This window comes from Oncorhynchus gorbuscha, linkage group LG10 (assembly GCF_021184085.1).
Source record: "Oncorhynchus gorbuscha isolate QuinsamMale2020 ecotype Even-year linkage group LG10, OgorEven_v1.0, whole genome shotgun sequence".
NCBI classification, from domain to species: domain Eukaryota; kingdom Metazoa; phylum Chordata; class Actinopteri; order Salmoniformes; family Salmonidae; genus Oncorhynchus; species Oncorhynchus gorbuscha.
This window is the reverse complement of record NC_060182.1, coordinates 50,336,709-50,353,278: the sequence shown is the minus strand read 5'-3', so window position 1 is coordinate 50,353,278 and position 16,570 is coordinate 50,336,709. Positions and strand designations below refer to the sequence as shown.

The 16,570-nt window shown below is 44.5% G+C and overlaps 1 protein-coding gene across 1 annotated transcript in view; it reads right to left on the bottom strand.

Moving 5' to 3' along the window:
• Positions 1–16,570, bottom strand: part of LOC124046213 (MAM domain-containing glycosylphosphatidylinositol anchor protein 2-like) — a 200,197-nt gene that overhangs the window by 40,553 nt on the left and 143,074 nt on the right. The window contains exon 10 of the mRNA XM_046366339.1: positions 5,864–6,012. Within this exon, the coding sequence (XP_046222295.1) occupies positions 5,864–6,012 (149 nt within the window). The remainder of the gene's footprint in view (positions 1–5,863; positions 6,013–16,570) is intronic.

Sequence of the window (16,570 nt, the reverse complement as noted above, 5' to 3'; positions counted from 1 at the left end):
ATGCTGGTCCGACGAATCGGAATCCATGCTTCAAGATTGCTTTGATCACGTGGACTGGGATATGTTCCGCATAGCGTTGGACAATAACATTGATGAATACTCTGATTTGGTGAATGAGTTTATTAGCAAGTGCATCGGTGTTGTTGTACCCAGAGAGGATATTAAAACATTCCCCAACCAGAAACCGTGGATTGATGGCAGCATTCACGCAAAACTGAAAGCGTGAACCACTGCTTTTAATCAGGGCAAGGTGACTGGAAAATGACTGAAAATCCAAAAATTCCCTCAGCAAGGCAATCAAACAAGCCAAGCGTAGGTATAGTAAAGTCGCAATTCAACGGCTCAGACACAAGAGGTATGTGGCAGGGTCTACAGTCAATCACGGACTACAAAAGGAAAACCAGCCCCATCGCGGACCACGATGTCTTGCTCCCAGACAAACTAAACAACTCCTTTGCTCACTTTGAGGACAATACAGCGGCACTGACACGGCCCGCTACCAAAACCTGCAGGCTCTCCTTCACTGCAGCCACGGACCATATCACCTCCACCCTACCTGACACCCTAGACCCACTCCAATTTGCTTACCGCCCAAATAGGTCCACAGACGATGCAATTGCAATCACACTGCCCTAACCCATCTGGACGATAGGAATACCTATGTAAGAATGCTGCTCATCGACTATAGCTCAACATTTCACACCATAGTACCCTCCAAACTCGTCATTAACCTCTTAAGACTCTAGGGGCAGGATAAGAGCGTCTGCTAAATGACTTAAATGTAAATGTAAATTTCATTTTTGGATAAAAAGACGTGCCCGTTTTAAGCGCAATATTTTGTCACGAAAAGATGCTCGACTATGCTTGGAATTGATAGTTTTGGAAAGAGGACACTCTGACATTTCCAGAACTGCAAAGATTTTCACTGTGAGTGCCTTAGAACAAAAGCTACAGGCAAAACCAAGATGTTTGAGCGACCAGGAAATGAACAGGATTTCTGAAGGTACGGTTTCCATGATCGCCTTATATGGCTGTGAATGCGACAGGAATGAACGGACACTTTCTCTTGTTTCCCCAAGGTGTCTGCAGCATTGTGACGTATTTGTAGGCATATCATTGGAAGATTGACCATAAGAGACTACATTTACCAGGGGTCCCGCACGGTGTCTGTGTGGAAATTGGTGCGCAAAAGTCAGCTACCAGTATTTTTCCATCCGAATCAGAGAAGAATGCAGGCTTCCAGGGACGGCATTTCAATGAAGAGATATATGACAAAACACCTTGAGGACTGATTCAAACAAAGTTTTCCATGTTTCAGTCGATATTATGGAGTTAATTCGGAAAAAAGTTTGACGTGTAGGTGACTGAATTTTCGGTTTTCGTCAACCATTTTGAAAAGAAGGTCGACGACATCCGATCCTCGTTTGCTAAGTCAAACGACACCGCTGGTTCTGCTCACACTGCCCTACCCTGTGCTCTGACCTCTTTCTCCCCTCTCTCTCCAGATGAAATCTCGCGTCTTGTGACGGCCGGCCGCCCAACAACCTGCCCGCTTGACCCTATCCCCTCCTCTCTTCTCCAGACCATTTCCGGAGACCTTCTCCCTTACCTCACCTCGCTCATCAACTTATCCCTGACCGCTGGCTACGTCCCTTCTGTCTTCAAGAGAGTGAGAGTGGCACCCCTTCTGAAAAAACCTACACTCGATCCCTCCGATGTTAACAACTACAGACCAGTATCCCTTCTTTCTTTTCTCTCCAAAACTCTTGAACGTGCCGTCCTTGGTCAGCTCTCCCGCTATCTCTCTCAGAATGACCTTCTTGATCCAAATCAGTCAGGTTTCAAGACTAGTCATTCAACTAAGACTGCTCTTCTCTGTATCACGGAGGCGCTCCGCACCGCTAAAGCTAACTCTCTCTCCTCTGCTCTCATCCTTCTAGACTTATCGGCTGCCTTCGATACTGTGAACCATCAGATCCTCCTCTCCACCCTCTCCGAGTTGGGCATCTCCGGCGCAGCCCACGCTTGGATTGCGTCCTACCTGACAGGTCGCTCCTACCAGGTGGCGTGGCGAGAATCTGTCTCCTCACCACGCGCTCTCACCACTGGTGTCCCCCAGGGCTCTGTTCTAGGCCCTCTCCTATTCTCGCTATACACCAAGTCACTTGGCTCTGTCATAACCTCACATGGTCTCTCCTATCATTGCTATGCAGATGACACACAATTAATCTTCTCCTTTCCCCCTTCTGATGACCAGGTGGCGAATCGCATCTCTGCATGTCTGGCAGACATATCAGTGTGGATGACGGATCACCACCTCAAGCTGAACTTCGGCAAGACGGAGCTGCTCTTCCTCCCGGGGAAGGACTGCCCGTTCCATGATCTCGCCATCACGGTTGACAACTCCATTGTGTCCTCCTCCCAGAGCGCTAAGAACCTTGGCGTGATCCTGGACAACACCCTGTCGTTCTCAACTAACATCAAGGCGGTGGCCCGTTCCTGTAGGTTCATGCTCTACAACATCCGCAGAGTACGACCCTGCCTCACACAGGAAGCGGCGCAGGTCCTAATCCAGGCACTTGTCATCTCCCGTCTGGATTACTGCAACTCGCTGTTGGCTGGGCTCCCTGCCTGTGCCATTAAACCCCTACAACTCATCCAGAACGCCGCAGCCCGTCTAGTGTTCAACCTTCCCAAGTTCTCTCACGTCACCCCGCTCCTTCGCTCTCTCCACTGGCTTCCAGTTGAAGCTCGCATCCGCTACAAGACCATGGTGCTTGCCTACGGAGCTGTGAGGGGAACGGCACCTCAGTACCTCCAGGCTCTGATCAGGCCCTACACCCAAATAAGGGCACCGCGTTCATCCACCTCTGGCCTGCTCGCCTCCCTACCACTGAGGAAGTACAGTTCCTGCTCAGCCCAGTCAAAACTGTTCGCTGCTCTGGCTCCCCAATGGTGGAACAAACTCCCTCACGACGCCAGGACAGCGGAGTCAATCACCACCTTCCGGAGACACCTGAAACCCCACCTCTTTAAGGAATACTTAGGATAGGATAAAGTAATCCTTCTCACCCCCCCTTAAAATATTTAGATGCACTATTGTAAAGTGGCTGTTCCACTGGATGTCATAAAGTGAATGCACCAATTTGTAAGTCGCTCTGGATAAGAGCGTCTGCTAAATGACTTAAATGTAAATGTAAATGTAAATGTAATATTTGTATGTACATATTCTTATTCGTTCCTTTACACTTGTGTGTATATAAGGTAGTTGTGAAATTGTTAGGTTAGATTACTTGTTAAATATTACTGCATGGTCGGAACTAGAAGCACAAGCATTAACATGTGTATGTGACAAATAAAATTTGGCCAAATAGATGTCAATGTTTGGGCTCTTGGAGGGTTGGAGCCCCCTTGCTGGCTATGCAACTGAATATTCTACCATTTTTACTGGTCTTCACTCGTCCACTACCCACATGGTGGTCCTCCGTATCTCAGTTGGTAATCTCTCTTGTAGGAAGCAGAAGTAAAATTATCTTGTAAAAGTTTGTCATTTCCTGTTTTACTTCTGGGGGGTGGGTGGAAGGCCGAAGTCCTCCCTTTGTTGCAAAAGGAAACTCTTGGCCAAACATGGCCAATAAGCACATTTCTTTTCATGAATTTTTACGATAGACAATTTTGACTTTGTGGCTGTGTAATCTTGTGGAAAACGTTTATCATCTGCACACAGGCTTAAAAAAAATAATTGCACCAGTTTAAGCACGGCCTTCACCCAATCCTGATTCGTCCAAATGGTCAATGACAAAAACCCAAAACCAGGAACTACTGCTGCTCGTAATCACATTCCCGGACAGGGCCAAACAGGAAGGATATACTTCCTGGGGCTGTCATCGGATGGGGCCACAGTGTCATCGGGGGTGTCATCGGAAGGGGCCACAGTGTCTCCTGACCCCTCCTGTCTCAGCCTCCAGTATTTATGCTGCAGTAGTTTGTGTCGGGGGGCTAGGGTCAGTTTGTTATATCTGGAGTACTTCTCCTGTCCTATCCGGTGTCCTGTGTGAATTTAAGTATGCTCTCTCTAATTCTCTCTTTCTTTCTCTCGGAGGACCTGAGCCATAGGACCATGCCTCAGGACTACCTGACATGATGACTCCTTGCTGTCCCCAGTCCACCTGGCCGTGCTGCTGCTCCAGTTTCAACTGTTCTGCCTGTGATTATTATTATTTGACCATGCTGGTCATTAATGAACATTTGAAAATCTTGGCCATGTTCTGTTATAATCTCTACCCGGCACAGCCAGAAGAGGACTGGCCACCCCATATAGCCTGGTTCCTCTCTTGGTTTCTTCCTAGGTTTTGGCCTTTCTAGGAAGTTGTTCCTTTGGTGCTGACTGCAGGAATGTCCACCAGAGCTGTTGTCAGATAATTTAATGTTCATTTTCCTACCATAAGCTGCCTCAAATGTCGTTTTAGAGAATTTGGCAGTATGTCCGACTGGCCTCACAACCACAGACCTCGTGTTTGGCTTTATGTGGGCGAGCGGTTTGCTGATGTCAACATTGTGAACAGTGTACCCTATAGTGGAGGTAGGGTTATGATATGGGCATGCATAAGCTACGGACAATGAATACAATTACATTTTATCCATGGCAATTTGAATGCACAAAAATACCATGACGAGTGCCGGAGGCCCATTTTTTTGAAGGTATCTGTGACTAACGGATGCATATGTGTATTCCCAGTTATGTGAAATTCATAGATTAGGGCCTAATGAATTTACTTCAATTGACTGATTTCCAGAAAAAAACATGTCAAAAATGTTATAAATTGATTTGCATTTTAATGAGGGAAATAAGTATTTGACACCCTCTCAATCATAAACATTTCTGGCTCCCAGGTGTCTTTTATACAGGAAACAAGCTGAGATTAGGAGCACACTCTTAAAGGGAGTGCTCCTAATCTCAGTTTGTTACCTATATAAAAGACACTTGTCCACAGTAGCAATCAATCAATCAGATTCCAAACTCTCCACCATTGCCAAGACCAAAGAGCTCTCCAAGGATGCCAGGGACAAGCAGCTTGGTGAGAAAGTGACAACAGTTAGTGAGATTATTCAGTCCAGAGCTTCCGGCGACAGAACCTGGTCCAGAGCTTCCGGCGACGTTTAACAGTCCGGAACCTCCAACGACGGACCACAGTCCGGAACCTCCGAGGGTAGATGCCCACCTGGACCATCCCCTATTCAAGATGGCAGTCTCAGACTGAAGTATGTAACGAACATAGAGAAGCGGAAGAATTCCGTTTGAGTCTCAGGCAAGAGTTGGACAACATGTCCTAGAGAGGAATCTCTCGCGAGAAACGGGGCGTTGAGCTCAGAAAAAAATTTACTAAATGGAATTCAAATAATTGAATCGACGTTGGTCAATTAGGTGTTTAAAAACCGAAATTAAACCACATTTTGGTTAATTGCTCAACACTCTGTTAGCTATGGGAATTATTTAATGATGATCCCCACAAGAGAATGTGACGCAGTCAGAAAGTACAAATGCTAATGTATTCACAAGTGCATCATGCACAAGCTTTAGTGGGATTGGATACATTAGGTCTCAGGCTTATCTTCTGCAATGCTTATCAATCTTCTTGGTTTAGTCTTTCTGCATGAAATGACTGCAGAGTAATAACATTTGTTGCAATAGAACTCACTCATGAGTGGCAACACAATTAGGAACTAGTGTGTGCTACAGTTAATTCAAACATACAAATGTTATTGATCTCTTACCTTTGAGACAAAAGCCGACGTAAAAGGGTGAAACTGGGACAAAACTGAGAGCATAAAAGTGAGAGAAGGTCCCTGTATTCTTGCTCACCTGTTTCATCCCGAGTCGGTAGGCCACGATGCGGTCCACAGACAGGGGGTTCTGCTGGGTCCACTGTAGCTTGAAGCCGTAGACCCTGGGCCGGTTCTGCCACAACGCACTGTATGTGTCATAGTAGAACTCCGGGGCATAGGCCCTCCCTGTAACAAAAAAGAAAAGCAGACTGGTTTTAGCATATGTTTGCGTGAATGTGTGTGTGTGTGTGTAAGCATACATCACCATTCTAACTGACGTTAATTCCCCTCAGCCACACACAACTGTGACATATCATTCTTTTTTAGTTTCCTTGAAATGCCATTTATCAATACTCTTCTACACCTAAAAATAGCCTCGTCAATATACACAATGTACAAATCATTAGGAACAGCTTCCTAATATTGAGTTGAACTCTCGTTTGCCCCCAGAACAGCCTCAATTCATCAGGGAATGGACTCTATAAGGTGTCCCACAGGGATGCTGGCCAATGTTGACTCCAATGCTTCCCACAGTTGTGTCAAATTGGCTGGATGTCTTTTGGGTGCTGGACCATTCTTGATAAAGCAGCATTCCCCAAGAGAGGATGACTTTCACTTTAGCAGTGATAAATTCATGAACTTCTTTGAGGAAAAGATTATGATTATTAGAAAGCAAATTACGGACTCCTCTTTAAACCTGCGTATTCCTCCAAACCTCAGTTGTCCAGAGTCTGCACAACTCTGCCAGGACCTAGGATCAAGAGAGACGCTCAAGTGTTTTAGTACTATATCTCTTGACACAATGATGAAAATAATCATGGCCTCTAAACCTTCAAGCTGCATACTGGACCCTATTCCAACTAAACTACTGAAAGAGCTGCTTCCTGTACTTGGCCCTCCTATGTTGAACATAATAAACGGCTCTCTATCCACTGGATGTGTACCAAACTCACTAAAAGTGGCAGTAATAAAGCCTCTCTTGAAAAAGCCTAACTTTGACCCAGAAAATATAAAAAAACTATCGGCCTATATCGAATCTTCCATTCCTCTCAAAAATTTTAGAGAAGGCTGTTGCGCAGCAACTCACTGCCTTCCTGAAGACAAACAATGTATACAAAATGCTTCAGTCTGGTTTTAGACCCCATCATAGCACTGAGGCGGCACATGTGAAGGTGGTAAATGACATTTTAATGGCATCGGACCGAGGCTCTGCATCTGTCCTCGTGCTCCTAGACCTTAGTGCTGCTTTTGATACCATCGATCACCACATTCTTTTGGAGATATTGGAAACCCAAATTGGTCTACACGGACATGTTCTGGCCTGGTTTAGATCTTATCTGTCGGAAAGATATCAGTTTGTCTCTGTGAATGGTTTGTCCTCTGACAAATCAACTGTAAATTTCGGTGTTCCTCAAGGTTCTGTTTTAGGACCACTATTGTTTTCACTATACATTTTACCTCTTGGGGATGTTATTCGAAAACATAATGTTAACTTTCACTGCTATGCGGATGACACACAGCTGTACATTTCAATGAAACATGGTGAAGCCCCAAAATTGCCCTCGCTAGAAGCATGTGTTTCAGACATAAGGAAGTGGATGGCTGCAAACTTTCTACTATTAAACTCGGACAAAACAGAGATGCTTGTTCTAGGTCCCAAGAAACAAAGAGATCTTCTGTTGAATCTGACAATTAATATTAATGGTTGTACAGTCGTCTCAAATAAAACTGTGAAGGACCTCGGCGTTACTCTGGACCCTGATCTCTCTTTTGAAGAACATATCAAGACCATTTCGAGGACAGCTTTTTTCCATCTACGTAATATTGCAAAAATCAGAAACTTTCTGTCCAAAAATGATGCATAAAAATTAATCCATGCTTTTGTCACTTCTAGGTTAGACTACTGCAATGCTCTACTTTCCGGCTACCCGGATAAAGCACTAAATAAACTTCAGTTAGTGCTAAATACGGCTGCTAGAATCCTGACTAGAACCAAAAAATTTGATCATATTACTCCAGTGCTAGCCTCTCTACACTGGCTTCCTGTCAAAGCAAGGGCTGATTTCAAGGTTTTACTGCTAACCTACAAAGCATTACATGGGCTTGATCCTACCTATCTCTCTGATTTGGACCTGCCGTACATACCTACATGTACGCTACGGTCACAAGACGCAGGCTTCCTAATTGTCCCTAGAATTTCTAAGCAAACAGCTGGAGGCAGGGCATTCTCCTATAGAGCTCCATTTTTATGGAACGGTCTGCCTACCCATGTCAGAGACGCAAACTCGGTCTCAACCTTTAAGTCCTTACTGAAGACTCATCTCTTCAGTGGGTCATATGATTGAGTGTAGTCTGGCCCAGGAGTGGGAAGGTGAAAGGAAAGGCTCTGGAGCAACGAACCGCCCTTACTGTCTCTGCCTGGCCGGTTCCCTCTTTCCACTGGGATTCTCTGCCTCTAACCCTATTACAGGGGCTGAGTCACTGGCTTACTGGGGCTCTCTCATGCCGTCCCTGCAGGGGGTGCGTCACCTGAGTGGGTTGATTCACTGTTGGGGTCATCCTGTCTGGGTTGGTGCCCCCCCCCCTTGGGTTGTGCCGTGGCGGAGATCTTTGTGGGCTATACTCAGCCTTGTCTCAGGATGGTAAGTTGGTGGTTGAAGATATCCCTCTAGTGGTGTGGGGGCTGTGCTTTGGCAAAGTGGGTGGGGTTATATTCGGGGGGCTAGGGTCAGTTTGTTATATCTGGAGTACTTCTCCTGTCCTATTCGGTGTCCTGTGTGAATCTAAGTGTGCGTTCTCTAATTCTCTCCTTCTTTCTTTCTCTCTCTCGGAGGACCTGAGCCCTAGGACCATGCCCCAGGACTACCTGACATGATGACTCCTTGCTGTCCCCAGTCCACCTGGCCATGCTGCTGCTCCAGTTTCAACTGACCTGAGCCCTAGGACCATGCCCCAGGACTACCTGACATGATGACTCCTTGCTGTCCCCAGTCCACTTGGCCATGCTGCTGCTCCAGTTTCAACTGTTCTGACTTACTATTATTTGACCATGCTGGTCATTTATGAACATTTGAACATCTTGGCCATGTTCTGTTATAATCTCCATCCGGCACAGCCAGAAGAGGACTGGCCACCCCACATAGCCTGGTTCCTCTCTAGGTTTCTTCCTAGGTTTTGGCCTTTCTAGGGAGTTTTTCCTAGCCACCGTGCTTCTACACCTGCATTGCTTGCTGTTTGGGGTTTTAGGCTGGTTTTCTGTACAGCACTTTGAGATATCAGCTGATGTACGAAGGGCTATATAAATACATTTGATTTGATTTGATTTGATACACACGGGAAACGATTGAGCGTGAAAAATCCAGCTGTGTTTCAGTTTTTGACACACTCAAACAGGTGCGCCTGGCAACTACTACCATACCCGGTTCAAAGGCACTTCAATCTTGTGTCTTGCCCATTCACCCTCTGAATGGCACACACACAATCCATTGTCTCAAAAATACTTATTTAACCTGTCTCCTCCCCTTCATTTACACTGATTGAAGTGAATTTAACAGGTGACATCAATAAGGGACCATAAGCTTTCACCTGGTCAGTCTGTCATGGAAAGAGCAGGCGTTCATAATGTTTTGTAAACTCAGTGTACATTCTAAGCACTGTCACTGTAGCATTGAAGCTTTACTTTCCCCAATGCAGAAATGAGAAAGACAATTTTTCTGTGGTTCAAAGAATGCAACTATGCAGTAAAGAAGAAGAGGGCACTTCTATGAGCTGAAAGCTGACAAGAAATTGAAAACAGCTTAGCAGTGAGGGCTGTCTCGTTCTTGTCAAATGAAAACCAAAATTGCTACTAGAGAAGCAAGAAGAGGTGCACAGAAGTAAAGGTTTAGTCCAATGTTGATGTACGTATTAGGGCTGTCCCCGGAAAAAAAATCTTGGCAACCGAAAGTCGTCTGTTCTTTTGACCAACATTTTAAAATGTGTATTTTTCCATATGTTAGACACACCCTATGTGTTTTAATAAAATAAATGATATATGCATTGAACTTGTCTAATGCTTTAAGTGCACTGTTTGATTAAAAAAATAATATATATTTGCTACTGCTCAACTAAAACAATTATCGATCGACCAACAGCCTATTGACCAAACAATCGTCTAGTCGACTAATTGGGGTCAGTCCTTGTATCTATCACATACAGTGCATTCAGAATTCAGCTCTCTTGACCTTTTCCACATTTTGATACTTTACAGCCTCATTCTAAAATTGCTTAAATTATCCCCCCCCCCCTCATTAATCTACACATAATACCCTATAATGACGAAGCAAAAACGTTTCTTCCGAAGAATCAAAAAATAAAAACAGAAATACATTATTGACATAAGTATTCAGAACCTTTGCTATGAGCTCAGGTGCATCCTGTTTCCATTGATCATCCTGAGATGTTTCTACAACTTGATTGGAGTCCACCTGTGGTAACTTCAATTGATCGGACATGATTTGGAAAGGCACACACCTTTCCCACAGTTGAGAGTGCATGTCAGAGCAAAAACCAAGCCATGAGGTTGAAGGAATTGTTTGTTTAGGTGCGAGACAGGATTGTGTTGAGGCACAGATCTGGGGAAGGGTACCAGAACATTTATGAGCATTGAAGGTCCCCTAGACCACAGTGGCCTCCATCTATCTTAAATGGAAGAAGTTTAGAACCACCAAGACTTCCTTGAGCTGGCCGCCCGGCCAAACTGAGCAATCAGGGGAGAAGGGCCTCGCTCAGGGAGGTGACCAAGAACCCGATGGTTACTCGGACAGAGCACCAGACTTCCTGTGTTTAGATGGGAGAACCTTCAAGAAGGACAACCCTCTTTGCAGCACTCAGGCCTTTATGGTAGTGGCCAGCCAATTTTCAGTAAAAGCCACATGACAGCTCACTTGGAGTTTTCCAAAAGTCACCTAAAGGACTCGCAGACCATGAGAAACAAGGTTCTCTGGTCTGATGAAACCAAGATTGAACTCTTTGGCCTGAATGCCAAGTGTCACGTCTGTAGGAATCCTGGAACCATCCCTATGGTGAAACATGATGGTGGCAGCATCATGCTGTGGGGTGTTTTTCAGCGGCAGGTACTGGGAGACTAGTCAGGATTGAGGGTATTATGAATGGAGCAAAGCTTGTATCTTCATACCCAAGAAGCCTCAAGGCTGTAATCGCTGCAGTAAAGGGTCTGAATACTTATGTAAATGTGATATTTCCATTTTTGCTTTGTCATTATAGGGTATGGTGTGTGTGTAGGGTGATGAGGGGAAAAACAATAAGGCTGTGACGTAACAAAATGTGGATAAAGTACTGTATATTTGATGTTACTGTGAATAATGACTCAACACAACATACTGCATCTGTCTCGTATTTTAGGATTTTTAACATGAAAGGTATGTGTGTGTAACAGAGGTTGTTTTCGAGCAAGTTCGAGTGATATTTACCCTAGTCTGGAACCTGAAGACTTGCGTTGGCTCCTGAGCTAATGCCTTAGCTTTAGCTCAGCAGGCTAATAGTATCTAATTGTATCGAATCTATTCTAATATTGAATTGTTTTCATGGAGAAAATAAAACATCATTTTTTTTTTTTTTTTTTCACCTTTATTTAACCAGGTAGGCTAGTTGAGAACAAGTTCTCATTTGCAACTGCGACCTGGCCAAGATAAAGCATAGCAGTGTGAACAGACAACACAGAGTTACACATGGAATAAACAATTAACAAGTCAATAACACAGTAGAAAAAATGGGCAGTCTATATACAATGTGTGCAAAAGGCATGAGGAGGTAGGTGAATAATACAATTTTGCAGATTAACACTGGAGTGATAAATGATCAGATGGTCATGTACAGGTAGAGATATTGGTGTGCAAAAGAGCAGAAAAATAAATAAATAAAAAACAGTATAAAAACAGTATGGGAATGAGGTAGGTGAAAATGGGTGGGCTATTTTCCTATAGACTATGTACAGCTGCAGCGATCGGTTAGCTGCTCGGATAGCTGATGTTTGAAGTTGGTGAGGAGATAAAAGTCTCCAACTTCAGCGATTTTTTGCAATTCGTTCCAGTCACAGGCAGCAGAGTACTGGAACGAAAGGCGGCCAAATGATGTGTTGGCTTTAGGGATGATCAGTGAGATACACCTGCTGGAGCGCGTGCTACGGATGGGTGTTGCCATCGTGACCAGTGAACTGAGATAAGGCGGAGCTTTACCTAGCATGGACTTGTAGATGACCTGGAGCCAGTGGGTCTGGCGACGAATATGTAGTGAGGGCCAGCCGACTAGAGCATACAAGTCGCAGTGGTGGGTGGTATAAGGTGCTTTAGTGACAAAACGGATGGCACTGTGATAGACTGCATCCAGTTTGCTGAGTAGAGTGTTGGAAGCCATTTTGTAGATGACATCGCCGAAGTCGAGGATCGGTAGGATAGTCAGTTTTACTAGGGTAAGCTTGGCAGCGTGAGTGAAGGAGGCTTTGTTGCGGAATAGAAAGCCGACTCTTGATTTGATTTTCGATTGGAGATGTTTGATGTGGGTCTGGAAGGAGAGTTTGCAGTCTAGCCAGACACCTAGGTACTTATAGATGTCCACATATTCAAGGTCGGAACCATCCAGGGTGGTGATGCTAGTCGGGCATGTGGGTGCAGGCAGCGATCGGTTGAAAAGCATGCATTTGGTTTTACTCGCGTTTAAGAGCAGTTGGAGGCCAAGGAAGGAGTGCTGTATGGCATTGAAGCTCGTTTGGAGGTTAGATAGCACAGTGTCCAATGACGGGCCGAAAGTATATAGAATGGTGTCGTCTGCGTAGAGGTGGATCAGGGAATCGCCCGCAGCAAGAGCAACATCATTGATATACACAGAGAAAAGAGTCGGCCCGAGAATTGAACCCTGTGGCACCCCCATAGAGACTGCCAGAGGACCGGACAGCATGCCCTCCGATTTGACACACTGAACTCTGTCTGCAAAGTAATTGGTGAACCAGGCAAGGCAGTCATCCGAAAAACCGAGGCTGTTGAGTCTGCCGATAAGAATATGGTGATTGACAGAGTCGAAAGCCTTGGCGAGGTCGATGAAGACGGCTGCACAGTACTGTCTTTTATCGATGGCGGTTATGATATCGTTTAGTACCTTGAGTGTGGCTGAGGTGCACCCGTGACCGGCTCGGAAACCAGATTGCACAGCGGAGAAGGTACGGTGGGATTCGAGATGGTCAGTGACCTGTTTGTTGACTTGGCTTTCGAAGACCTTAGATAGGCAGGGCAGGATGGATATAGGTCTGTAACAGTTTGGGTCCAGGGTGTCTCCCCCTTTGAAGAGGGGGATGACTGCGGCAGCTTTCCAATCCTTGGGGATCTCAGACGATATGAAAGAGAGGTTGAACAGGCTGGTAAATAGGGGTTGCGACAATGGCGGCAGATAGTTTCAGAAATAGCGGGTCCAGATTGTCAAGCCCAGCATTCTTATCGTCAGACTCAACAGCCTTGGTTTCTCAAATGACTGCCTCGCCTGGTTCACCAACTACTTCTCAGATAAAGTTCTGTGTGTCAAATCGGAGGGCCTGTTGTCCGGAAGTCTGGTAGTCATTATGGGGGTGCCACAGGGTTCAATTCTCAGGCCGACTCTTTTCTCTGTATACATCAATTATGTAGCTCTTGCTGCTGGTGATTCTCTGATCCACCTCTATGCAGACGACACTATTCTGTATACATCTGGCCCTTCTTTGGACACTGTGTCAATGCCTGTCCTGCGTGCAAATGTAGGCTTATAAATGTGCCCATTTAGGGATCTGATAGTATTTCTGATTTGATTAACACAGCACCACTGATGAGCTGTGGAGCTTCTCAAAGTAATGTTTTCTTCACCTCAGCAAATAAATTCTGTTTTTACATCCACTGAAAATGATAATAGTTCCTCTCCTTTTCGATATCCACTCAGCCTGAAAGGAAAAATGTCATGCTCTGATCCAGTGGAAACGTTATAAAATAGGCCTACCTGATCACTTATTATCCCTTGACCAAATAGCTTACACCTCTATATTGTTACCCATCGAAAACAGACATCTGAGATAAACCAAGGCCATCAATATTTCACAACCAACTCCCCAGAAATGTGGCACTGTCATCTTGTCAAACATTCATTACCAGCCTCTGGTGCAGCAATGTGACTGCTACGCCACATGTTCTGCCATCGTGCAATCAGAAGAAGGTACCCAGAATATGTGCGCATTGTAACATGACATGACACATAGAAGACCACAACCAATCACACCAACCATACTGAGATAAGCGAGAGCCAAGACCTCGCTCTCACACAGTATTTGCGCATGTGCACAGGTTCGCTTCACGCTGTTACAGCATTGTAGCCACGGGACCAAAAATGCGGAGAAGTAGAGCTTCGCACTTCAACTCTCTTAGTTGTTGCGGAAATTGACCCATTATGCTGTTAACTTTCTGCATCTAAATCGTATCACTGAGTTTACCTTCAAGGTTTGTTATTGCCTTGCTTTCATGTGACTGAACTCCTCAAAAAAGCACTCAAATATGAAGCATTAATCCGTAATAATAGCAGACGTGTTGTTTGGAAGCTAATGGTCTTTCCAGACAGAATATACAGTGCCTTGCGAAAGTATTCGGCCCCCTTGAACTTTGCGACCTTTTGCCACATTTCAGGCTTCAAACATAAAGATATAAAACTGTATTTTTTTGTGAAGAATCAACAAAAAGTGGGACAAAATCATGAAGTGGAACGACATTTATTGGATATTTCAAACTTTTTTAACAAATCAAAAACTGAAAAATTGGGCGTGAAAAATTATTATTTTTCAGTTTTTGATATGTTAAAAAGTTTGTTCATGTTCGACAATCAAATCGTTTCAGGAATGCCGTACAGGAATACGAGGTGACCTTCTCATATAACAAGTGGACCTGAATTTTCGTGTTCTCTAAATTGCTGACATTTTCTATGGGGTGGAGGACAGAATGGAGAGTGCATTAATCCTCCCTGTGGCTGATGTGCAGGGCAGAATATTGCCAATGCAAATCCAAGTTGGGACTAATATAACCCGGGAAAGACTTTAGCAGCGATACAGTTGCACTTCTTGGTCTGCAGACTCTGAACACTTATCAAGAGTAAAACATTCTAGCCATTTTCTCCCATCCATCAGAAAATGGTTGGTAGCAAGATAGAGGTTGAGCCTGATGTTGAAAAAGCTTAAGAGCAGAACAACAAAATCCCAACACCATATCACATTGACAACTAAGACATTTTCTCCCTGCTGATTCTGCTGCATGTCCACATAAGAAGTTGTCTCGTGGTAACAAAGTTATTAGAATTTGAATACATTATGAAGTCTCATTGAAAGATAACATGATTCAGCAATAAACAACAAACCAGGGCTTTCTGAGGATTCTTCCTTGAATAGGTATTTTCCCCAAACAGCCACTTAAAACCACAGTGACACTTTCTATGCTCAGTAGTGTTGATACAGTGCCATGTAAAAACACACACTAAACTTTACATAACTGACATCTCGCTGAGAGCTAAGAATACTAATACCAAAACACTAATGCAGCCCATTTGTATTTTCACACCTTGCCTTGCATGTTATTAAAACAGATATTCCTCTCATCTGTCTATTCAATAACTCATTGAAATTCTGTGCGAACTTCGCTGCTTATGCCATTCATGCTTACAAGGAAAACAAGTGACGTTTTGTTGTGTCGGCGATAAGCAGCTTATTAGGTTTTTTAAAAATGTATTTTTATTAAGGCTGACAGGGCCATCTCCATGGGATACATTTCATTAGAATAGTCAGGAAGTGGATTCTACTTGTCTCCAGGCATTAACAATGGGAGTCTCTCGCTTCAACAGGGAGCACTCACACAAAGTGAACATGAATCAAATCAATAGTTTGCCTGCGTTCCAAAAGGCACCCTATTCCCTAAATAGTGCACTCGTTTTGACTTGACCCCTATGGGGCCTGGTTAAAGGTAATAAATAGGGAATGGGGTGCCATTTGGGATGCAACCGTTGTGTCCAGGAGTGACGGGCAGGAGCAGTTGAACTGGCATATTAAAGAGGCAGCTCTCCATTGATGCACAATTCTCGGTTAGCCCACTGCTTGTTACTATTTATACTGTAGATCTGACTGATACACATCCAAAAGCAGTGCATTACATACATTAATGTACACTACAGTCTGCAAAAGTTATTTATCCTTTGAGGAAAGAAATTGGACATAACATACACTGCTCAAAAAAATAAAGGGAACACTTAAACAACCCAATGTAACTCCAAGTCAATCACACTTCTGTGAAATCAAACTGTCCACTTAGGAAGCAACACTGATTGACAACAAATTTCACATGCTGTTGTGCAAATGGAATAGACAACAGGTGGAAATTATAGACAATTAGCAAGACACCCCCAATAAAGGAGTGGTTCTGCAGGTGGTGACCACAGACCACTTCTCATTTCCTATGCTTCCTGGCTGATGTTTTGGTCAGTTTTGAATGCTGGCGGTGCTTTCACTCTAATGGTAGCATGAGACGGAGTCTACAACCCACACAAGTGGCTCAGGTAGTGCAGCTCATCCAGGATGGCATATCAATGCGAGCTGTGGCCCTGGGTTCCTCCTAATGCAAGACAATGCTAGACCTCATGTAGCTGGAGTGTGCCAGCAGTTCCTGCAAGAGGAAGGCATTGATGCTATGCATTGATG